Raw genomic sequence first — 25,413 nt, 5'->3', positions numbered from 1 at the left:
TGTGTGTGTGCACGTTTGTGTACCTCCTGCAGGAGTTGTATCTTGGTCTCCAGCAACTCCTGCATGTGGTCGATCTCCTGCTGTCTCTCCTCACATCGTCTCTGTAGCTCTGCCTCATTGTGACTGGACAGGCTCTCAGCTGTTGACCTATCAGAAAAGAGGAGACAGAAAGGAAACATTGTGATTGGTCAGGCTCTCTGCTATCGTCAAATTAAAAGAGAGGAAAAATAGCGATAATTGTGATTGGTCTGGCTCTATTCTGTTGTCCTATCAGGGAGTGGACATTAGATGGAACATCATGTTAAGTGTCTATCAATAACTACCAACAGTCATCCACAAACACTCATAACACTGTGTTGCTTGTTATTGCGCCATCGGTGCAGGGCAGACCAGTGGTGTCAGTCCTGGGTGATTTTAGGGTTGTAGTGTGGTCAGGTCAGGACTAAGACAGGATATGAGGTCATATGAAGTATCCCTGCTATAACTCATGGGATACCCTATACCTCCCAGCTACAAATAGAGACCAGTCACACACCCAGAGTGTAAACTTTCATTGTGTTCACATATAGTTCTGTGTGAGCGTCCCGAAAACATCATGCAGACCAAGGCTGGAATTTGATCAAACTCGCCATAGCTATCAATAAGCATTCAGAGTCTTTGTTTACAAACTACTGTCTTTGCACACACACATGGTATTGTGAAAACTGGAGCATCAACCTGTGAGGGAAGTCTACTGCTTGTAGCTGTACACCCTCTGACTGTGTGTGTGTTTGGTTTTATTATCCTTGTGGTGACCATAAGTCCTCACAAGGATAGTAAAACAAGGACAATTCCCCAGTCCCCACAAGGAAAAAGGCTATTTTATTTTATAGCTTAGGTTTAGGGTTAGAATTAGGGCGATAATTAGGGTTAGGGGTTAAGGTTAGGTTAGGTTAGGAGTTTGAGGTTAAGGCCAGGGTTAAGGTCAGGGTTAGGGTTATGTTTAGGGTTAGGGGTTAGGGAAAATAGGATTTTGAATGGGAATCAATTGTTTGGTCCCCACAAGGAGAGTAAAACAAATGTGTGTGTGTGTGTGTGTGTATGTGTGTGTGTGTGTGTGTGTGTGTGTGTGTGTGTGTGTGTGTGTGTGTGTGTGTGTGTGTGTGTGTGTGTGTGTGTGTGTGCACGTCTGTGCCTTTAAGTATCTGTTTTACTGAGTCACTCAATGACGCCATTCCAGAATTCCTGCTGTGGATCCCAAAATGGCAGACGCCTTCCTGTCTCCTTGGGGCGTCTGTTCTATTCCTCCTCCTTCTCCTCTCCTCTTTTCTCCTCCTCTCCTCTGCATTCCTCTGTTTTTAACTCAGACCATCTGACCATGGCAGACAGCAACTAAGATAACTAAGATTATTATTAACCAGACTGTATAATGTTACTGCTGGGTGGATGGATGCTACTGCTGGGTGGATGGATTACTGCTGAGTGGATGGATGTTACTGCTGGGTGGATGGATGCTACTGCTGGGTGGATGGATGTTACTGCTGGGTGGATGGATGCTACTGCTGGGTGGATGGATGCTACTGCTGGGTGGATGGATGCTACTGCTGGGTGGATGGATGCTACTGCTGGGTAGATGGATGCTACTGCTGGGTGGATGGATGCTACTGCTGGGTGGATGGATGCTACTGCTGGGTGGATGGATGCTACTGCTGGGTGGATGGATGCTACTGCTGGGTGGGTGGTTGATCAAATCAAATCAAATGTATTGGTCACATACACATGTAAAGCAGATGTTATTGCGGGTGTAGCGAAATGCTTGTGCTTCTAACTCCGACAGTGCAGTAATATCTAACAAGTAATATCTAACAGTTTCACAACATAACATAACAGTCCACAGACCCACTCCAAAAGGCTTTCGGAGCCATCATCGACTCAGTGGGTTGTGTCCAACATGTCTCTGGACCCACTCACTGTCACAGTCATACGCTGGACCTAGTTTTGTCCCATGGAATAAATGTGGTGGATCTTAATGTTTTTCCTCATAATCCTGGACTATCGGACCACCATTTTATTACGTTTGCAATTGCAACAAATAATCTGCTCAGACCCCAACCAAGGAACATCAAAAGTCGTGCTATAAATTCACAGACAACACAAAGATTCCTTGATGCCCTTCCAGACTCCCTCTGCCTACCCAAGGACGCCAGAGGACAAAAATCAGTTAACCACCTAACTGAGGATCTCAATTTAACCTTGCGCAATACCCTAGATGCAGTTGCACCCCTAAAAACTAAAACAAATTATCATAAGAAACTAGCTCCCTGGTACACAGAAAATACCCGAGCTCTGAAGCAAGCTTCCAGAAAATTGGAACGGAAATGGCGCCACACCAAACTGGAAGTCTTCCGACTAGCTTGGAAAGACAGTACCGTGCAGTACCGAAGAGCCCTTACTGCTGCTCGATCATCCTATTTTTCTAACTTAATTGAGGAAAATAAGAACAATCCGAAATTCCTTTTTGATACTGTCGCAAAGCTAACTAAAAAGCAGCATTCCCCAAGAGAGGATGACTTTCACTTTAGCAGTGATAAATTCATGAACTTCTTTGAGGAAAAGATTATGATTATTAGAAAGCAAATTACGGACTCCTCTTTAAACCTGCGTATTCCTCCAAACCTCAGTTGTCCTGAGTCTGCACAACTCTGCCAGGACCTAGGATCAAGAGAGACGCTCAAGTGTTTTAGTACTATATCTCTTGACACAATGATGAAAATAATCATGGCCTCTAAACCTTCAAGCTGCATACTGGACCCTATTCCAACTAAACTACTGAAAGAGCTGCTTCCTGTGCTTGGCCCTCCTATGTTGAACATAATAAACGGCTCTCTATCCACTGGATGTGTACCAAACTCACTAAAAGTGGCAGTAATAAAGCCTCTCTTGAAAAAGCCAAACCTTGACCCAGAAAATATAAAAACTATCGGCCTATATCGAATCTTCCATTCCTCTCAAAAATTTTAGAGAAGGCTGTTGCTCAGCAACTCACTGCCTTCCTGAAGACAAACAATGTATACGAAATGCTTCAGTCTGGTTTTAGACCCCATCATAGCACTGAGACGGCACTTGTGAAGGTGGTAAATGACATTTTAATGGCATCGGACCGAGGCTCTGCATCTGTCCTCGTGCTCCTAGACCTTAGTGCCGCTTTTGATACCATCGATCACCACATTCTTTTGGAGAGATTGGAAACCCAAATTGGTCTACACGGACATGTTCTGGCCTGGTTTAGATCTTATCTGTCGGAAAGATATCAGTTTGTCTCTGTGAATGGTTTGTCCTCTGACAAATCAACTGTAAATTTCGGTGTTCCTCAAGGTTCCGTTTTAGGACCACTATTGTTCTCACTATATATTTTACCTCTTGGGGATGTTATTCGAAAACATAATGTAAACTTTCACTGCTATGCGGATGACACACAGCTGTACATTTCAATGAAACATGGTGAAGCCCCAAAATTGCCCTCGCTAGAAGCATGTGTTTCAGACATAAGGAAGTGGATGGCTGCAAACTTTCTACTATTAAACTCGGACAAAACAGAGATGCTTGTTCTAGGTCCCAAGAAACAAAGAGATCTTCTGTTGAATCTGACAATTCATCTTAATGGTTGTACAGTCGTCTCAAATAAAACTGTGAAGGACCTCGGCGTTACTCTGGACCCTGATCTCTCTTTTGAAGAACATATCAAGACCATTTCAAGGACATCTTTTTTCCATCTACGTAACATTGCAAAAATCAGAAACTTTCTGTCCAAAAATGATGCAGAAAAATTAATCCATGCTTTTGTCACTTCTAGGTTAGACTACTGCAATGCTCTATTTTCCGGCTACCCGGATAAAGCACTAAATAAACTTCAGTTAGTGCTAAATACGGCTGCTAGAATCCTGACTAGAACCAAAAAATTTGATCATATTACTCCAGTGCTAGCCTCTCTACACTGGCTTCCTGTCAAAGCAAGGGCTGATTTCAACGTTTTACTGCTAACCTACAAAGCATTACATGGGCTTGCTCCTACCTATCTCTCTGATTTGGTCCTGCCGTACATACCTACACGTACGCTACGGTCACAAGACGCAGGCCTCCTAATTGTCCCTAGAATTTCTAAGCAAACAGCTGGAGGCAGGGCTTTCTCCTATAGAGCTCCATTTTTATGGAACGGTCTGCCTACCCATGTCAGAGACGCAAACTCGGTCTCAACCTTTAAGTCTTTACTGAAGACTCATCTCTTCAGTGGGTCATATGATTGAGTGTAGTCTGGCCCAGGAGTGGGAAGGTGAACGGAAAGGCTCTGGAGCAACGAACCGCCCTTGCTGTCTCTGCCTGGCCGGTTCCACTCTTTCCACTGGGATTCTCTGCCTCTAACCCTATTACAGGGGCTGGGTCACTGGCTTGCTGGGGCTCTCTCATGCCGTCCCTGGAGGGGGTGCGTCACCTGAGTGGGTTGATTCACTGTTGTGGTCATCCTGTCTGGGTTGGCGCCCCCTTGGGTTGTGCCGTGGCGGAGATCTTTGTGGGCTATACTCAGCCTTGTCTCAGGATGGTAAGTTGGTGGTTGAAGATATCCCTCTAGTGGTGTGGGGGCTGTGCTTTGGCAAAGTGGGTGGGGTTATATCCTTCCTGTTTGGCCCTGTCCGGGGGTGACCTCGGATGGGGCCACAGTGTCTCCTGACCCCTCCTGTCTCAGCCTCCAGTATTTATGCTGCAGTAGTTTATGTGTCGGGGGCTGGGGTCAGTTTGTTATATCTGGAGAACTTCTCCTGTCCTATTCGGTGTCCTGTGTGAATCTAAGTGTGCGTTCTCTAATTCTCTCCTTCTCTCTTTCTTTCTCTCTCTCGGAGGACCTGAGCCCTAGGACCTGAGCTCCAGGACTACCTGACATGATGACTCCTTGCTGTCCCCAGTCCACCTGGCCATGCTGCTGTTCCAGATCCAACTGACCTGAGCCCTAGGACCATGCCCCAGGACTACCTGACAAGATGACTCCTTGCTGTCCCCAGTCCACCTGACCGTGCTGCTGCTCCAGTTTCAACTTCCACCTGACTGTGCTGCTGCTCCAGTTTCAACTGTTCTGCCTTATTATTATTCGACCATGCTGGTCATTTATGAACATTTGAACATCTTGGCCATGTTCTGTTATAATCTCCACCCGGCACAGCCAGAAGAGGACTGGCCACCCCACATAGCCTGGTTCCTCTCTAGGTTTCTTCCTAGGTTTTGGCCTTTCTAGGGAGTTTTTCCTAGCCACCGTGCTTCTACACCTGCATTGCTTGCTGTTTGGGGTTTTAGGCTGGGTTTCTGTACAGCACTTTGAGATATCAGCTGATGTACGAAGGGCTATATAAATAAATTTGATTTGATTTGATTTGAACATATACCCAAAATACACGTAAATCTAAGTAAGGAAAGGATTAAGAATATATACATATATGTCAGAGTGGCATTGGACTACAATACAGTGGCATAGTATAGAATACAGTTTAAACATATGAGATGGATTTTCCTTAAAGTGGCCAGTGATTCCTAATCTATGTCTATAGGCAGCAGCCTCTGATGTGCTGGAGATGGCTGTTTAATTTAACTTCTTATGGCTGGGGCAGTATTGAGCAGCTTGGATGAATAAGGTGCCCAGAGGTGCCCAGAGTAAACTGCCTGCTACTCAGTCCCAGTTGCTAATATATGCATAGTATTAGTATATTTGGATAGAAAACACTCTGAAGTTTCTAAAACAGTTTGAATGATGTATGTGAGTATAACAGAGCACATATGGCAGGCAAAAACCTGAGAAAAAAATCCAACCAGTAAGTGGGAAATCTGAGGTTGGTCGTTTTTCAACTCATTCCCTATTGAAGAGAGAGTGGGATATTGGTCATGTTGCACTTCCCAAGGCTTCTATTAGATGTCAACAGTCTTTAGAACCTTGTTTGATGCTTCTACTGTGAGGTGGGGGCGAATGAGAGGGGAATGAGTCAGAGGTCTGGCAGAATGCCTTGAGCTTGTGACGCTCGTTCACGTGAGAGCGAGCTCTATTCCATTGCTTTTCTACAGACAAAGGAATTCTCCGGTTGGAACATTATTGAAGATTTATGTTAAAAACATCCTAAAGATTGATTCTATACTTCGTTTGACATGTTTCTACGGACTGTAAAGGTACTTTTTGACTTTTCGTCTGTTCCTAGTGAACGCGCTTCGTGAGTTTGGATTTGTTTACCAAACGTGCTAACAAAAGGAGCTATTTGGACATAAATGATGGACATTATCAAACAAAACAAACATTTATTGTGGAACTGGGATTCCTGGGAGTGCATTCTGATGAAGATCATCAAAGGTAAGTGAATATTTATAATGTTATTTCTGACTTCTGTTGACTGCACAATATGGAGTATAATTTAATACATTTTTTAAAAAGATTTCAAAAAAGCTTTTTTTCGATAAAGCTTTTTTGAAATTTGACACAGCGGTTGCATTAAGGAGAAGTGTATCTAAAGTTCCATGTATAACACTTATATTTTCATCAATATTTATGATGACTATTTCTGTAAATTGATGTGGCTCTCTGCAAAATCACCGGATGTTTTTGGAACTACTGAACATAACGCGCCAATGAATACTGAGATTTTTTTATATAAATATGAACTTTATCAAACAAAATATACATGTTTTGTGTAACATGAAGTCCTATGAGTGTCATCGGATGAAGATCATCAAAGGTTAGTGATGAATTTTATCTCTATTTCTCATTTTTGTGACTCCTCTCTTTGGCTGGAAAAATGGCTGTGTTTTTCTGTGACTTGGCTCTGACCTTTCGCCATAAAGCCTATTTGAAATTGGACACTGTGGTGGGATGAACAAGAAGTGTATCTTTTAAATGGTGTGAAATACTTGTATGTTTGAGGAATTTAAATTATGGGATTTCGGTTGTTTTGAATTTGGCGCCCTGCACTTTTACTGGCTATTGTCATATCGATCCCGTTAGTAGGATCTCAGCCATAAGAAGCCATCAGCCACAGTGAGTGGTGTAGTATAGAATACAATACAGTATATACATATGAGATGGGTGATGCAATACGTAAACACAATTTAAAAGTGACGTAGAAGATAACGTAGAATAGTGTGGAGTGCAGTTTATTCAAATCAAATCACATTTTATTTGTCACATACACATGGTTAGCAGATGTTAATGCGAGTGTAGCGAAATGCTTGTGCCTCTAGTTCCGACAATGCACTAATAACCAACAAGTAGTCTAACCTAACAATTCCACAACTAATACCTTATACACACAAGTGTAAAGGGATAAGAATATATATATTTTTTTACATCCATTTCCATTATTAAAGTGGCTGGAGTTGAGTCAGTATGTTGGCAGCAGTCACTCAAAGTTAGTGGTGGCTGTTTAACAGTCTGATGGCCTTGAGATAGAAGCTGTTTTTAAGTCTCTCGGTCCCAGCTTTGATGCACCTGTACTGACCTCGCCTTCTGGATGATAGCGGGATGAACAGGCAGTGGCTCGGGTGGTTGTTGTCCTTGATGATCTTTATGGCCTTCCTGTGACATCGAGTGGTGTAGGTGTCCTGGAGGGCAGGTAGTTTGCCCCCGTTAATACATTGTGCAGACCTCACTACCCTCTGGAGAGCCTTACGGTTGTGGGCGGAGCAGTTGCCATACTAGGCTGGTACGGCATATGAGCATTACTTATATGAGATGAGTAATGCTCAATACGGAAACATTCGTTGTTTTAGTTATTTGTTATTTTACATAAGTTATTTTGGGTCATAAGAGACAGTAGCAGCAACCTTATGTACAAAATGAGTAAAAAAATTATTTACAAACAACGCAGATAAACGAACAAAAAACACAATCGGTTGGCGGCATGTGAAACGTCTGCCTTCTGCTCCGGCGCCAGCTATTTGATACTATCTCCATTCTAATACAGTAATGTAAGGTTGATTAGCTGATCTGATGCTATCTCCATATTAATACAGCAATGTAATGTTGATTAGCTGATCTGATGCTATCTCCATTTTAATACAGCAATGTAATGTTGATTAGCTGATCTGATGCTATCTCCATTTTAATACAGCAATGTAATGTTGATTAGCTGATCTGATGCTATCTCCATATTAATACTGTAATGTAATGTTGATTAGCTGATCTGATGCTATCTCCATTTTAATACAGTAATGTAATGTTGATTAGCTGATCTGATGCTATCTCCATTTTAATACAGTAATGTAAGGTTGATTAGCTGATCTGATGCTATCTCCATTTTAATACAGTAATGTAAGGTTGATTAGCTGATCTGATGCTATCTCCATATTAATACAGTAATGTAATGTTGATTAGCTGATCTGATGCTATCTCCATTTTAATACAGTAATGTAAGGTTGATTAGCTGATCTGATGCTATCTCCATTTTAATACAGTAATGTAAGGTTGATTAGCTGATCTGATGCTATCTCCATTTTAATACAGCAATGTAATGTTGATTAGCTTATCTGATGCTATCTCCATATTAATACAGCAATGTAATGTTGATTAGCTGATCTGATGCTATCTCCATTTTAATACAGTAATGTAAGGTTGATTAGCTGATCTGATGCTATCTCCATATTAATACAGCAATGTAATGTTGATTAGCTGATCTGATGCTATCTCCATATTAATACTGTAATGTAATGTTGATTAGCTGATCTGATGCTATCTCCATATTAATACTGTAATGTAATGTTGATTAGCTGATCTGATGCTATCTCCATTTTAATACAGTAATGTAAGGTTGATTAGCTGATCTGAAGCTATCTCCATTTTAATACAGCAATGTAATGTTGATTAGCTGATCTGATGCTATCTCCATTTTAATACAGTAATGTAAGGTTGATTAGCTGATCTGATGCTAACTCCATATTAATACTGTAATGTAATGTTGATTAGCTGATCTGATGCTATCTCCATTTTAATACAGTAATGTAAGGTTGATTAGCTGATCTGAAGCTATCTCCATTTTAATACAGTAATGTAAGGTTGATTAGCTGATCTGATGCTATCTCCATTTTAATACAGTAATGTAAGGTTGATTAGCTGATCTGATGCTATCTCCATATTAATACTGTAATGTAATGTTGATTAGCTGCCATGTGAGCAAGAAGGCCAGGGAACAGTATGATCCATTACACCAGTTGTGGAGCTGGCAGTGATTAGTAGCTTGCATGCTAACTGCTCCCCTCCATCAGCCAAATATTTATTGCTGAGACGCCCTACCAGCACACACCACCTTTGATCATCAATCTATCACAGGCTATGGACTGTTGGCTGGAGGCTATGGTTGGGGGGTTGAGGGCACAAGGCAGAAAAGTGGACCTTTAATCTCATAGCAATCTGATAAATACACAGAATATGTCAATCAAATGGATTCCCTTCCAGGGGGAGTATTACATTCAAAGCCTAGCTGCAACAGCAGGGGTAGGGTTCGGAGGGGGGTAAGGGTGGACGTGACAGGTATTGCCTTCCATATCCCTGTCTGCACGCCAAGATATCAGGGTTGCCCTTTTGGAGCTGGCGGGTGTGCGATCCCATTGGGACAGACACTCGGAGTACACGTGTGTGTGTGTATGTGTGTTTGTCTGATTGTGCACGCTCCTGTGTGTGTGTGTGTGTGTGTGTGTCCAGCTCTCTCTCACCCCACCAGCTGTTGTGTGAAACATGAGCTGAGATGTTACCGCTATACGGTTTGATTCTACCCTCTGAGGGACTCACTACTGATTACTGTTCCGTGCCTAAAGTCTCCTGCTATAGGCTTGTTATCCTGCTATAACGCCATCGCTGTATGAGAAACAGCCTTTTTAATTCTCATCAAACAACGACAAACACTCACCGTAATCACTTGAGCAAATTGTATTTCAGAATACCAGCAAAGCATGTCGCACGTAGTCATGGGTCTTTGGAAAACATTAAGATAATTGAATTCTATTGGTTTAGTACTATGCTACATACAGTAAGCGGGTCTCGAGGGGAATTTCAGGAAGAGTAAGAGGACAGTATTTTATTGGTGGATATGTGGCATTGGTGATGTCAACATTAGGCCATTGAGGCCATCCATTCACAATGCATACAGGGCAAGATGGCACTGACAGACATGGCAGCTCTGCTTCTAGCTAGTAAGCAACTTTGAAGAATTACGTTTTTTTGTGTGTTATTTCTTACATGACTAATTCAGAACTTTTTTTGTGTGTTATTACATACAGCTGGAAAGAACTTTTGGATATCAGAGCGGCGGAAATTTACCAGCATTACGACCAGGAATACGACTTTCCCGAATTGGATTCTTTGTCTGTACCCTCCTGGGCAATTGAACTTATCCCAGAGGCTGCTCCAAGACGCCACCGGTGGAGAAGAGGATTTCGGAGTGGACTTCAGTCTGACTCAGGAGGCGTGCACACCATCCACCGCTTCCGAGTATATTACTCGCTAATGTTCAGTTTCTGGATAATAAAGTAGACAAGCTCAGGGCGAGGATCTCCTTCCAGAGAGACATCAGGAACTGTAACATACTCTGTTTCACAGAATCATGGCTCTCTCGGGACATACTGTCCCCATCCATACAGCCAGCTGGGTTCTCAGTTCATCGTGCAAACAGGAATACAGAACTCTCCGGGAAGAAGAAAGGCGGGGGTGTATGTTTCATAATTAACTACACATGGTGTGATTGTGATAACATACAGAAACTCAAGTCCTTTTGTTCACCCGACCTAGAATACCTCACAATCAAATGCAGAAGGTATTACCTCCCAAGATAATTCTCTACGGTTATAGCCACAGCTGTGTATATTCCCCCTCAAGCCGAAACCACAACCATTCCTCCAGTAACAACACTGAACTTCATGCAAACCGGAAACCACATATACTGAGGCAACATTTATTGTAGCTGGGGATTTTAACAAAGCAAATTTGAGGAAAAAGCTACCGAAGTTCTATCAACACATTGACTGTAGTACTCGCGTAGGAAAAACACTAGACCACTGCTACTCACCTTTTCGAGAGGCCTACAAGGCCCTCCCCTGCACCCCCTTTGCAAATCAGATTAAGACTCTATTTTGCTCCTCCCTTCCTATAGGCAGAAACTCAAACAGGAAGTACCCGTACTAAGGTCTATTCATTGCTGGTCTGACCAATCGGAATCCATGCCTCAAGATTGTTTTGATCCCTGGGACTGGGATATGTTCCGGATAACCTCTGAGAATAACATTGACGTTTACACGGACATGGTGACTGAGTTCATCAGGAAGTGATTAGGGGATGTTGTTCCCACGGTGACTATTAAAACCTACCCAAAAACTGTGGATAGATGAAAGCATTCAGGCAAAACTGAAAGCGCGAACCATCGCATTTAACCATGGCAAACAGGCAAAATGTCAGTACAGAGACAAATTGGCGTTGCAATTCAACGTCTCAGACACAAGACGTATGTGGCAGGGTCTACAGACAATCACAGATTACAAAGGGAGAACCAGCCACGTCACGGACACCAACGTCTTGCTCCCAGACATCTAAACACAATGTTCGCCTACTTTGAGGATAACACATTGCCACCGATGCCACCCATTCCAAAGGACTGTAGGTTCTCGTTCTCCGTGGCCAAAGTGAGTAAGACATTTAAGCGCATTAACCCTCTCATGGCTGCCGGCCCAGAAGGCATCCCTAGCCACGTAGACCAGCTGGCTGCGTAGACCAGAGCATGTTGTAGACCAGCTGGCTGGAGTGTTTACGGACATATTCAATAGCGCCATAGTACCCTCCAAGCTCATCATTAATCTCGGGGCCCTGGGTCTGAACCCCGCCCTGTGCAACTGGGTCCTGGACCTCCTGATGGGCCGCCCCAAGGTGGCGAAGGTAGGAAACAAGACCTCCACCTCACTGATCCTCAACACAGGGGCACCACAAGAGTGTGTGCTCAGCCCCCTCCTGTACTCCCTGTTCACCCATGACTGCGTGGCCACACACACCTCCAACTCAATCGTCAAGTTTGCAGACGACACAACAGTAGTAGGCCTGATTACCAACAATGACGAAACAGCCTACAGAGAGGAGGTGAGAGCCTTGGTGGAGTGGTGCCTGGAAAATAACCTCTCCCTCAAAGTTAACAAAACAAAGAAGCTGATCGTGGACTTCAGGAAACAGCAGAGGGAGCACCCCCCTATCCACATCGACGGGACAGTAGTGGAGAAGGTGGAAAGTTTTAAGTTGCTCTGCGTACACATCACTGACAATCTGAAAAGGTCCACCCACACAGACAGCATGGTGAAGAAGGTGCAGCAGCGCCTCTTCAACCTCAGGAGGCTGAAGAAATTCGGCTTGGCCCCTAAGACCCTCAGAAACTTTTACAGGTGCACAATTGAGAGCATCCTGTTGGACTGTTTCACTGCCTGGTACGGCAACTGCACCGCCCGCAACCGCAGAGCTCTCCAGAGGGTGGTGCAGTCTGCCCAACGTATCGCCGGGGCCACATGACCTGCCCTCCAGGATACCTGCAGCACACGATGTCACAGGAAGCCCAAAAAGATCATCAAGGACATTAACCACCTGAGCCACAGCCTGTTCACCCCACTATCATCCAGAAGGCGAGGTCAGTACAGGTGCATCAAAGCTGGGACCGAGAGACAGAAACATTGCTTCTATCTCAAGGCCATCAGACTGTCAAATAGCCATCACTAGCAGGCTACCACCCGGCTACTCAACCCAGCACCTTAGAGGCTGCTGCTGTATATACATAGACCTGGAATCACTAGTCACTTTAATAATGTTTACATACTGCTTTACTCATCTCAAATGTATACACTGTATTCTATTCCACCGTATTTTAGTCAATGCCACTCCGACATAGCTCGACCTAATATTTACAGTTGAAGTTGGACGTTTAGATGCACTTAGGTTGGAGTCATTAAAACTCGTTTTTCAACCACTCCACAAATTTCTTGCTAACAAACTATAGTTTTGGCAAGTCAGTTAGGACATCTACTTTGTGCATGATACAAGTCATTTTTCCAACAATTGTTTTCAAACAGATTATTTCACTTATAATTCACAGTATCACAATTCCAGTGGGTCAGAAGTTTACATACACTAATTTGATTGTGCATTTAAACAGCGTGGAAAATTACTGAAAATGATGTCATGGCTTTAGAAACTTCTGATAGGCTAATGGACATCATTTGAGTCATTGGAGGTGTACCTGTGGATGTATTTCAAGGCCTACCTTCAAACTCAGTGCCTCTTTGCTTGACATCATGGGAAAATCAAAAGAAATCAGCCAAGACCTCAGAAAAAAATTGGAGACCTCCTCAAGTCTGGTTTGTCCTTGGGAGCAATTTCCAAATGCCTGAGGTACCACGTTCATCTGTACGAACAACAGTATGCAAGTATAAACACCATGGGACCACGCAGTCGTCATACCACTCAGGAAGGAGACGTTTTCTGTCTCCTAGAGATGAACATACTTTGGTGCGAAAAGTGCAAATTAATCCCAGAACAACAGCAAAGGACCTTGTGAAGATGCTGGAGGAAACATGGGCAAAATGATCTATATCCACAGTAAAACGAGTCCTATATCGACATAACCTGAAAGGCCGCTCAGCAAGGAATAAGCCACTGCTCCAAAACCGCCGTAAAAAAAGCCAGACTACGGTTTGCAACTGCACATGGGGACAAAGATCGTACTTTTTGGAGAAATGTCCTCTGGTCTGATGAAACAAATATAGAACTGTTTGACCATAATGACCATCGTCATGTTTGGAGGAAAAATGGGGAGGCTTGCAAGCCGAAGAACACCATCCCAACCGCGAAGCATGGGGGTGGCAGCATCATGTTGTGTTGGTGCTTTGCTGCAAGAGGGACTGGTGCACTTCACAAAAAAGATGGCATCATGAGAAAGTAAAATTATGTGGATATATTGAAGCAACATTTCAAGACATCAGTCAGGAAGTTAAAGCTTGGTCACAAATGGGTCTTCCAAATGGACAATGACCCCAAGCATACTTCCAAAGTTATGGCAAAATGGCTTAAGGACAACAAAGTCAAGGTATTGGAGTGGCCATCACAAAGCCCTGACCTCAATCCTGTAGAAAATTTGTGGGCAGAACTGAAAAAGCATGGGTGAGGAAGGAGGCCAACAAACCTGACTCAGTTATACCAGCTCTGCCAGGAGGAATGGGCCAAAATTCATCCAACTTATTGTGGGAAGCTTGTGGAACGCTACCCAAAACATTGGACCCAAGTTAAAATTTTTAAAGGCAATACTACCAAATACTAATTGAGTGTATGTAAACTTCTGACCCACTGGGAATGTGATTAAATAAATAAAAGCTGAAATAAATCATTCTCTCTACTGTTATTCTGACATTTCACATTCTTAAAATAAAGTGGTGATCCTAACTGACCTAAAACTGGGAATTTTACTAGGATTAAATGTCAGGAATTGTGAAAAACTGAGTTTAAATGTATTTGGCTGAGGTGTATGTAAACTTTATTTGACCATGCTGGTCATTTATGAACATTTGAACATCTTGGCCGTGTTCTGTTATAATCTCCACCCATAGCCTGGTTCCTCTCTAGGTTTCTTCCTAGGTGTTGGCATTTCTAGGGAGTTTTTCCTAGCCACCGTTATTCTACACCTGCATTGCTTGCTGTTTGGGGTTTTAGGCAGGGTTTCTGTACAGCACTTTGAGATATCAGCTGATGTACGAAGGGCTACATAAATAAATTTGATTTTGATTGGATTTAGATACTACTGCACCTTTGGAGCTAGGTCAAGCATTTTGCTACATCCGCAATAACATCTGCTAAATATGTGTATGTGACCAATACAATTTGATTTGATCTGTTGGTTGGCTGTCAGTCTACATTGCAATTTAATTTGACGTAAAAAGTGTCAGATTCTCAGATCAGATGACTGAGGTTGGTCAATGCATTCAATGGTCAACTGTCAGTCTGGAAGTGTCTGACTGGACTTACAGAGCCTTGTCAAGAAGGTCTTGTTTCTCCTGTAACTCTTGCTTCAAGCTCTCCACTTCTACCTTCAATTCGATGTTCTGGAACACAGGGAGAATAGAACACGAAATCAGACTGGAATTATGTTTGATAGAAAAAATGACATCATCAATATTGTCGTCGTTGTCACCGTCATCACCATTATCATCATCATCATCCTCAACCACATCATAACGATTCATCTCAGAAGACAAGGAATATCAAATAGATACTTTAAAACAAGTCAATGAAGTCATAGAAATTCAAAGAAGTGCAGGCACCATTAGTACAATTAGTGTAAAACACAGGAAGAGAGTAGAGGACAGGCTCATTGTAATGGCTGGAATGGAATTAATAGAATGGTTTCAAACACATTAAAACGTATGGAAACCACGTTTGACTCCGATCCATTAATTCCATTCCACCCATTACAATGAGCCCGTCTTCCTGTAGCTCCTCCCACCAGCCTCTACTGACCTGTACTGCCTTGCAAAGACCCCTGATGCCCAGAGGAACAGTATACCCTATTACTCTCCTGGAAACTCCTGCCTTCCAAATGCACCTAGTGCTTGTCCTGTACAGTATCCAGTGTCTTCTATCCCCCTCCAACACCATCCCACAGCTAGCCAGCAACAGCAACCCTACACGCACAACCTGTCCTCTCTCCTTCTCACCCACAACCCCCAAATACCTTCACCATCTACACCTGATCCCCGCACCCCTCCTATGCTGCATCAATTTTCCTCCTTCCCTCCCCCTCTCTCTGCTGTATCAATCAGAGTGGTGTGGTGTGCATACGTAACATTAGTAGGGAACATGGTTCTCTCCTGTCACAGATGTTATATTTTATGATGGGACAGGCTGCCAGGAAAGCAGAGCATCTCTGGGGCTTATACCAGGGGTCAGGGGTTAAAGTACACACCTTGGTTATCTGCTCTGACAGGCACGGTGAACCAGAATAGGGTTCTGAACTAGGACAGGTATCACGCCCTGACATTAGATATCTCAGTTTTTCTATATATTTTGGTTAGGTCAGGGTGTGACTAGGGTGGGTACTCTAGTTTTTCTATGTCTAGGGTTTTTGATGTCTAGGGGTTTTTGTATGTCTATGTTGGCCTGATATGGTTCCCAATCAGAGACAGCTGTTTATCGTTGTCTCTGATTGGGGATCATATTTATGTAGCCATTTTCCTCAATTGTGTTGTGGGATCTTGTCTATGTATAGTTGCCTGTCAGCACTATTTGTATAGCGTTTGGGTTTGGGTTGGTTGGTTGGTCGGTTGGTCGGTCGGTCGGTCGGTCGGTCGGTGTTTAGTTCAATGAGTTTCGATTTATTGAAATTATGTGGAACTCTACTCACGCTGCGCCTTGGTCCGATCCTTACGACGAACGTGACAACAGGGCCTTTAGGATAGGGATTTGGGATATGGCAAATGGATTGGCAAAGTGACTGGGAATTAATGGTGAGGTTCAATTGTCCGGTTGTGACCCTGTACAGGGATAAGACACTACCGTCTCTCTTTCGTGTTATTGTTGTTTATCTCTGTCCTCTTTCTCTTCTCTCTTTTCACTCTCTGAAATTCAAACTGTATCCTATTCTCACTTTTTCTCTCAATATTTTCTATTCCATTTCTCTCATTTCCTGTCTCCCACATCCTTCCATCTCTCTCACTCTGTCAGACCTGTAGTGTCTACTATCCTATCCTATGTAGTGTTATAGTACTTCCCCCAGTCTATTGACCTTTAGAATCTGCTCTGTCTTCTAGCCAGAGAGGTATTCCAGTTCATCACACCTTCATAGCAAAACTATCTGTCTGTCCTTAACACTCTCACTGACCCTGGATACATGTGCGCACACACAGAGTAAGCAGAACCCCAGTGCACGTGTCACTAGAGCTCATCCACACTGAAACTGGCATTTTGGCCTTTTGGCCTTTTGGACTGGTATTGACACACAACCGTTAGTTAATGACTACGCTGTGTCCTTGCAGTGTGAAATATAAATCTTATTGATCTTATACATTTAGGAAATACTTCAGCAAAATAAATGTTCGTAAGATAACATTTTACATAAACATTTTAGCAATTTAGCAGACATTGTTATCCATTGAGACTTACAAAGCATCACAATATATGTGCTCTTACACAGTGTCGCTGCAAAAGCCAAAGTCACGTAAACAAATTGAAATTAATTTAAACGCATTTCACATTACTTTCCACATCATTAGTCACTGCTTGACAGACAGTAACCGGGATTTTTCCTGTTATCCATACAGCTCTAAATATAGGAATCCATGGTGCACCTGCTATTCCTGCCCCCCTCGGCCCACAGTAACAGTTCCCCTTATAACTAGATATGCACTGGAGTGATACAAGGCTGCCTGATTGGTCGAGACATAGGGTTAAGAGTATAGTGCTAGGCCTAGTCGATGACACACACACACTTAGCCATGCAGTCACACACGCATACAGTGGGGTCTGAAATTATTGACACCCTTGATAAAGATGAGCGATAATGACTGTATAAAATATATGATTTAAATACTGAGCTATATTGTATGCTCAAAAAGGTATATGCTTTTATACTAATACAATTGCTCAGAGAAAGATATTTTGTTTAACTATAACTAAGTATTACAAAACTATATCAACAAGGTAGAGGTAACAATTATTGACATCCCATTCTAGGAATATTCTAGCAATATTTGGTCCCATATTCTTAGCACGCAATGCTTACATTAAGCTTGTGACTCTACAAACTTGTTGGATGCATTTGCAGTTTTTCTTGGGTGTGTTTCAGATTATTTTGTGCCCAATAGAAATGAATGGTAAATAATGTAATGTGTCATTTTGGAGCCACTTTTATTGTAAATAAGAATATAATATGTTTCCAAATTAATATGGATGCTAACATGATTATGGATGTCCTGAATGAATCCTGAATAATGATGAGTGAGAAAGTTACAGAGGGTCAAAGATCATAACCCCAAGACATGCTAACCTCCCCTGTTATTAGTAATGGTGAGAGGTTAGCATGGGTTGGGGGTATGACCTTTGACCCTCTGTAACTTTCTAAATCATCATTAATCACAATTCAAGTGACTCCAAAACTAACTGCAAATTCATATTTCATTGAAATATGCTAGACATGAGACCAAATACTAAACCTTTGACTACTTTATAAGAATCTTTAAGTACCTTTGAGAAAAAAAAATTGTAGCTGTTAATCCGCATAATTTTTTTATACTGACATACATGTGTAACCGATGTGAAATGGCTAGCTAGTTAGCGAGGTGCACGCTAATAGCGTTTCAATCGGTGACTTCACTCGCTCTGAGACTTTGAAGTAGTTGTTCCCCTTGCTCTGCAAGGGCCGCGGCTTTTGTGGAGTGATGGGTAACGATGCTTCGAGGGTGACTGTTGTCGATGTGTGCAGATGTGTGCTCGAACCAGGAGCCCAGGTAGGGGTGAGGAGAGGGACGGAAGCTATACTGTTACACATGCACAGATATCGGGATGAAAACAAGCAAGTCAAACCCCTTGCAGAAAAACAAATGTGTTGAATAAATTATTGCACTCAAGCTTGGACTATATATAGAAATCCTCTCCCTCCCACTCTGAGCAGGGAGTGTAAACTAAGACAACAGAAACGGTGCCAGGAAATCAACTGAATCAAGCAGATCAACAAAGAAACAATCCCAAGGCCAAATTAACATAATTACTGTATCTGAGACGATGATTCCACTGGGCACAGACGTCATTTCAACATCTGCTTTTAACTTACATTTGGTTGAGTTGTTAACTATCATGAATTCAACGTGAAATCAGCAAAACATGTCACCATGTCATTGGATTTAGGTATTTTTTGGACAACTTTTTTACCTAACTCCCTTACGTTTACTTTCTTCAAATCCAATCAGTTTTCCCACCTTTATTCAATGTCCTCACATTGTTTTGTTGAAATGAGGTGGAAACAACATTGATTCAACCAGTATTTGCCCAGTGGGAAGTGACAGCATTATCATATGGTCTTGCATGGACCGGGAGTGACACGACCATAGAGATCCTATTAAATTAGACATTCCTAATTCTATGGACATGTAGCGGAAAAAGGATATACTAGCGACTAGTGGCTTGCAGGAGCTGAGGCCCAGCATGATGACTTAGTCAAGCGTGATGACTCAGTCATGATTTACAGTGCTTTGCGAAAGTATTCACCCCCTTGACATTTTTCCTATTTTGTTGCCTTACAACCTGGAATTAAAATAGATTTTGGGGTGTTTATCATTTGATTTACACAACATGCCTACCACTTTGAAGATACAAAATATTTGTTATTGTGAAACAAACAAGAAATAAGAAACTTGAGCGTGCAATACTATTCACCCCCCAAAGTGAATACATTGTAGAGCCACCTTTTGCAGCAATTACAGCTGCAAGTCTCTTGGAATGTCTCCATAAGCTTGGCACATCTAGCCACTGGAATTTTTGCCCATTCTTCAAGGCAAAACTGCTTCAAGTTGGATGGGTTCTGCTGGTGTACAGCAATCTTTAAGTCATACCACAGATTCTCAATTGAATTGAGGTCTGGGCTTTGACTAGGCCATTCCAAGACATTTACATGTTTCCCCTTAAACCACTCGAGTGTTGCTTTACCAGTATGCTTAGGGTCATTGTCCTGCTGGAAGGTGAACCTTCGTCCCAGTCTCAAATCTCTGGAAGACTGAAACAGATTTCCCTCAAGAATTTCCCTGTATTTATCCATCATTCCTTCAAATCTGACCAGTTTCCCAGTCCCTGCCGATGGAAAAACATCCTCACAGCATGATGCTGCCACCACCATGCTTCACTGCGGGGATGGTGTTCTCAGGGTGATGTGAGGTGTTGGGTTTGTGCCAGACATAGCGTTTTCCTTGATGGCCAAAAAGCTCAATTTTAGTCAGAGTAGCTTCTTCCATATGTTTGGGGAGTCTCCCACATGCCTTCTGGCGTACACCAAACGTGTTTGCTTATTTCTTTCTTTAAGCAATGGCTTTACTCTGGCCACTCTTCCGTAAAGCCCAGCTCTATGGATTGTACGGCTTAAAGTGGTCCTTGGACAGATACTCCAATCTCCTCTGTGGAGCTTTGCAGCTCCTTCAGGGTTACCTTTGGTCTCTTTGTTGCCTTCCTGATTAATGCCCTCCTTGCCTGGTCCGTGATTTTTAGTGGGCGGCTCCTGGTAAGTTTGTTGTGGTGCCAGAATATATATGTTAAAAGTTTTGGATATTTTTTTATAACCCAACCCTGATCTGTACTTCTCCCTGACCTGTTTGGAGAGCTCCTTGGTCTTCGTGGTACAGTTTGTTTGTTTGGTTCCCCTTGCTTAGTGGTGTTGCAGACTCTGGGGCCTTTCAGAACAGGTCATATACTGAGATCATGTGACAGATTATGTGACACTTAGATTGCACACAGGTGGACTTTATTTAATTAATTGTGTGACTTCTGAAGGTAATTGGTTGCACCAGATCTTATTTAGGGGCTTCATAGCAAAGGGGGTGAATACATCACGCACCACTTTTCTGTAATTTTCTTCATTTCACTTCACCAATTTGGACTATTTTGTGTATGTCTATTACATGAAATTGACATAAAAATCCATTTAAATTACAGGTTGTAATGCAACAAAATAGGAAAAACGCCAAGATGGTGAATACTTTTGCAAGGCACTGTATTGTGTGAATTAAATTGTCATGTTTGGATTGTTTCAAGTGCTCCTAAAGAGCTATAAATGTTGATATGTTTCATTGTGCTGGATTTATTGTTAATTTGTTTATCGGATGGCGGTCAGTTCAAAGAGGGAGCAACACACTCCTATCATTGAGATGAGAGTTGTGATGATTAGATCCAAGAATGCGTGTGTTGCTTTCATGCCTTTTGTTGTAATGTTTTGTGCCATGCAAAGTGATGTTAATTAGACAATATGAGACACTGGGATTTGGCTGGGTTGACACTTTGCTCATGGAGTCAATGTAATTCTCCTGGCGTAGCGTTCCATTACATTATAGTGTGTTTTTATACATAACCTATAGACTTTTAGATATCTTGTATCTTGTGGCAACCGCCATCGATAAAAAAACAGTACTGTGCAGCCGTCTTCATCAACCTGGCCAAGGCTTCCACATTCCTATCGGTAGACTCAATAGCCTCGATTTCTCAAATGACTGCCTCCCCTGGTTCACCAACTACTTCTCAGATAGAGTTCAGTATGTCAAATCGGAGGGCCTGTCATCTGGACCTCTAGCAGTCTCTATGGGGGTGCCACAGGGTTCAATTCTCGGGCTGACTCTTTTCTCTGTATATATCAATGATGTCGCTCTTGCTGCTGCTGATTCTCTGATCCACCACACTGTGTTAACAAACCTACAAACAAGCTTCAATGCCATGCAACACTCCTTCCGTGGCCTCCAACTCCAAGTAAAACTAAATGCATGCTCTTCAACCGATTGCTGCCAGCACCCGCCCAACCAGCATCACTACTCTGGAAGGTTCTGACTTAGCATAAGTGAACAACTACAAATACCTAGGTGTCTGGTTAGACTGTAAACTCTCCTTCCAGACTCACATTAAGCATCTCCAATCCAATTTTAAATCGTGAATTGGCTTCCTATTTCGCAACAAAGCATCCTTCACTCATGCTGCCAAACATACCCTCGTAGAACTGATTATCCTACCGATCCTTGACTTCGGCGATGTCATTTACAAAATAACCTCCAACACTCTACTCAGTAAATTGGATGTAGTCTATCACAGTGCCATCTGTTTTGTCACCAAAGCCCCATATACTACCCACCACTGCTCTCGTTGGCTGGCCCTCGCTACATATTCGGCACCAAACCCACTGGCTCCAGGTCATCCAGGTCATCTAAGTCTCTGCTAGGTAAAGCCCCACCCTGTCTCAGCTCACTGGTCACCATAGCAACACCCACCCGTAGCACACGCTCCAGCAGATATATTTCACTGGTCATCCCCAAAGCCAACACTTCCTTTGGCCGCCTTTCCTTCCAGTTCTCTGCTGCCAATGACTGGAATGAATTGCAAAAAATCACTGAAGCTGGAGACTTATATCTCCCTCTCTAACTGTAAGCATCAGCTGTCAGAGCAGCTTACCGATCATTGTACCTGTACACAGCCCATCTGTCAATAGCACACCCAACTGCCTCATCCTCATATTGTTATTTTTGTTGTTGTTGCTTTTATGCTCCCTAGTATCTCTACATGCACATCATCATCTGCACTTCTATCACTCCAGTGTTAATGCTAAATTGTAATTATTTTGCCTCTATGGCCTATTTATTGCCTTACCTCCCTAATCTTACTACATTTGTACACACTGTACATATACTTTTTATATTGTGTTATTGACTGTACTTTTATTTATTCCATGTGTAACTCTGTATTGATGTTTTTGTCACACTGCTTTGCTTTATCTTGGCCAGGTCGCAGTTATAAATGATAACTTGTTCTCAACTGGCCTACCTGGTTAAATAAAGGTGATCTGGCCTACCTGGTTAAATAAAGGTGATCTGGCCTACCTGGTTAAATAAAGGTGAAATAAAAAATGTATAAAAAATGGAAGACTTCTGGTATGTACTATTTGTCAATTGTATTCTTATTGTGTAACTGTAATAAATCTGACTACGTTTAAATGGATACGAACCGTAGTCCTCATACTTCAGAATAATATTCCTTGAATTATTATTTAGTGAATAGTAATTATAATGGTTACTAATGGTAATTATAACCTGGGTGGTTCGAGCAGTGAATGTTGATTGGCTGACAGCCGTGGTATATCAGAACGTACACCAGGGGTATGACTATTTTTTACTGCTCTAATTACACTAGTAACCAGTTTATAACAGCAATAATGCACCTTGGGGGTTTGTGGTATATGGCCAATATACCTTGGATAAGGGCTGTATCCAGGCACTCCGCGTTGCATCGTGCTTAAGAACAGCCCTTAGCTGTGGTAAATTGGCCATATTCCACACCCCCTCATGCCTATTGCTTAATTATAACATGATAAAACATGAAAGTGTCAGTTTGGTCAAACCTCTTTCTACTCAATTAGCTGTGGCATGCACGATAGAGGACGAGTCAGAGCACATTCAGGTCTTGTTTATTTGGATCAGATCAGCCATCTTGTTATTTGGATAAGGTTAGCCATCTTGTTAATTTGGATAAGGTCAGCCATCTTGTTTATTTGGATCATATCAGCCATCTTGTTTGCATGATTCTCATATCAGAGGTTTACTGATGATCAGGGAGGAGATTAAGGGCTGAAGAAGAATGTATTGGAAGAATGTAGACACACACAATCACACACTCACACACAGATGAAAGCAAGACCTCTGGCAGGCTTTATGGGGGTGCCACAGGGTTCAATTCTCAGGGCGACTCTCTTCTCTGTATACATCAATGATGTCGCTCTTGCTGCTGGTGATTTTCTGATCAACCTCTACGCAGACGACACCATTCTGTATACTTCTGGTCCCTCTTTGGACACTGTGTTTACTAACCTCCAGTCGAGCTTCAATGCCATACAACTCTCCTTCCGCGGTCTCCAACTGCTCTTAAATGCATGTAAAACTCAATGCATGCTTTTCAATCAATCACTGCCTGCACCTGCCCGCCCGTCCAGCATCACTACTCTGGACGGCTCTGACTTAGAATACGTGGACAACTACAAATACCTAGGTGTCTGGTTAGACTGTAAACTCTCCTTCCAGACTCACATTAAGCATCTCAAATCCAAAATGAAATCTAGAATCGGCTTCCTGTATGGCAACAAAGCATCCTTCACTCATGCAGCCAAACATACACTCGTAAAACTGACCATCCTACTGATTTTCGACTTCGGCGATGTCATCTATGAAATAGCCTCCAACACTACTCAACAAATAGATGCAGTCTATCACGGTGCCATCCGTTTTGTCACCAAAGCCCCATACACTACGACCTGTACGCTCTTGTTGATTGGCCCTCGCTTCATACTCGTCGCCAAACCCACTGGCTACAGGTTATCTACAAGTCTCTGCTAGGTAAAGCCCTGCCTTATCTCAGCTCACTGGTCACCATAGGAGCACCCACTCTACTTGCACATTCATCTTCTGCACATCTACCATTCCAGTGTTTAATTGCTATATTGTAATTACTTCACCACCATGGCCTATTTATTGCCTTAACTCCCTTATCTTACCTCATTTACACTCACTGTATTTAGACTTTTTGTTTTATTTTTTCCACTGTATTATTGACTGTATGTTTTGTTTATTACATGTGTAACTCTGTGTTGTTGTATATGTCGAATTGCTACGCTTTATCTTGGCCAGGTCGCAGTTGCAAATGAGAACTTGTTCTCAACTAGCCTACCTGGTTAAATAAAAAATAAAATAAATAAAATAAAACTGCATAGCAGTGTAAGCTGTATTGCTACAGATGCTGGTTCAATACCTGTGCTGGCCTTGACTGGGAGACCTATGAGATGACTGTAGGTTTTTGGTTTCTCTCCCACTAAAAACATAAATACATAATTCTAAATAAACTGTCTCTATTTACAAATGAGTAACAATGTCTCGTAACAACGTCAAATGTCATTTGACGTTATGTGAGAACCAAATCATCTCCAAAATATTGTTATTTTTTAAATAAAGTGATTATTGTTATTATTTTGAATTATATAAAAGCCCCTTGGATATTCTCACAGATATATTATTAACCCTGTTAGGAGCAGGACAATATATATTTGTCATGGCTCCCGAGTGGCGCGCACTGGGATTGCCTTGCAGTTCTCCAGCTGTATCCACTGAAAGCGCACGAGGTTCAAGGCACGAGGTCAGGGGGCACAGGATGGGCCGCAGAGCCACGCACATAAGACAGACCTAGCCCATGGGGGAGGGGGGGTGAAACCCCACCCCGCCACAGTGGGTAGCACATAGCAACACTTTAAGGGGCATTGCACTAAAATTGGCGTTGACTAAGGAAACGTTTCCTCTGTTCTTAGTGCCAGTCTGCACATTCAAACTAAAACAATGTAACTAATCATTTGCATATTTTTTTGTTAATAAAATAATTATAAAAATACTCTTTCAAAATGCCGATGTTTATTTAGTTATAGATCCATATCGAATTAATATGGGATTAAATATCACTGAATTGCAGAAATATTGGAACAAAGTTGTCTAATGAAGGTAAACAAATTTTTGCTTACTAGAAAATACTCTTTCAAACACACACGGTCACGTTGTACAGCGCCATTATGGCTATTAGCAGGTAGATGGACAATAGACTTGCCTGGAAGGAGGGTAGGGGGAGAGTTCTAT

At 42.4% G+C, this 25,413-nt stretch overlaps 1 protein-coding gene across 1 annotated transcript in view; it reads right to left on the bottom strand.

Annotated features, from left to right (window-relative positions):
• The window catches only part of LOC112259651 (myomegalin), a 113,561-nt gene that overhangs the window by 74,619 nt on the left and 13,529 nt on the right, over window positions 1-25,413 (bottom strand). Inside the window, exons 5-6 of the mRNA XM_042329008.1 lie at window positions 15,038-15,114; window positions 24-147 (exon numbers count right to left, since the gene is read on the bottom strand). Of these exons, the coding sequence (XP_042184942.1) occupies window positions 24-147; window positions 15,038-15,114 (201 nt within the window). The remainder of the gene's footprint in view (window positions 1-23; window positions 148-15,037; window positions 15,115-25,413) is intronic.

Source organism: Oncorhynchus tshawytscha, linkage group LG10 (assembly GCF_018296145.1).
Source record: "Oncorhynchus tshawytscha isolate Ot180627B linkage group LG10, Otsh_v2.0, whole genome shotgun sequence".
Taxonomy (NCBI): domain Eukaryota; kingdom Metazoa; phylum Chordata; class Actinopteri; order Salmoniformes; family Salmonidae; genus Oncorhynchus; species Oncorhynchus tshawytscha.
This window is presented reverse-complemented; position numbering and strand designations above follow the sequence as displayed.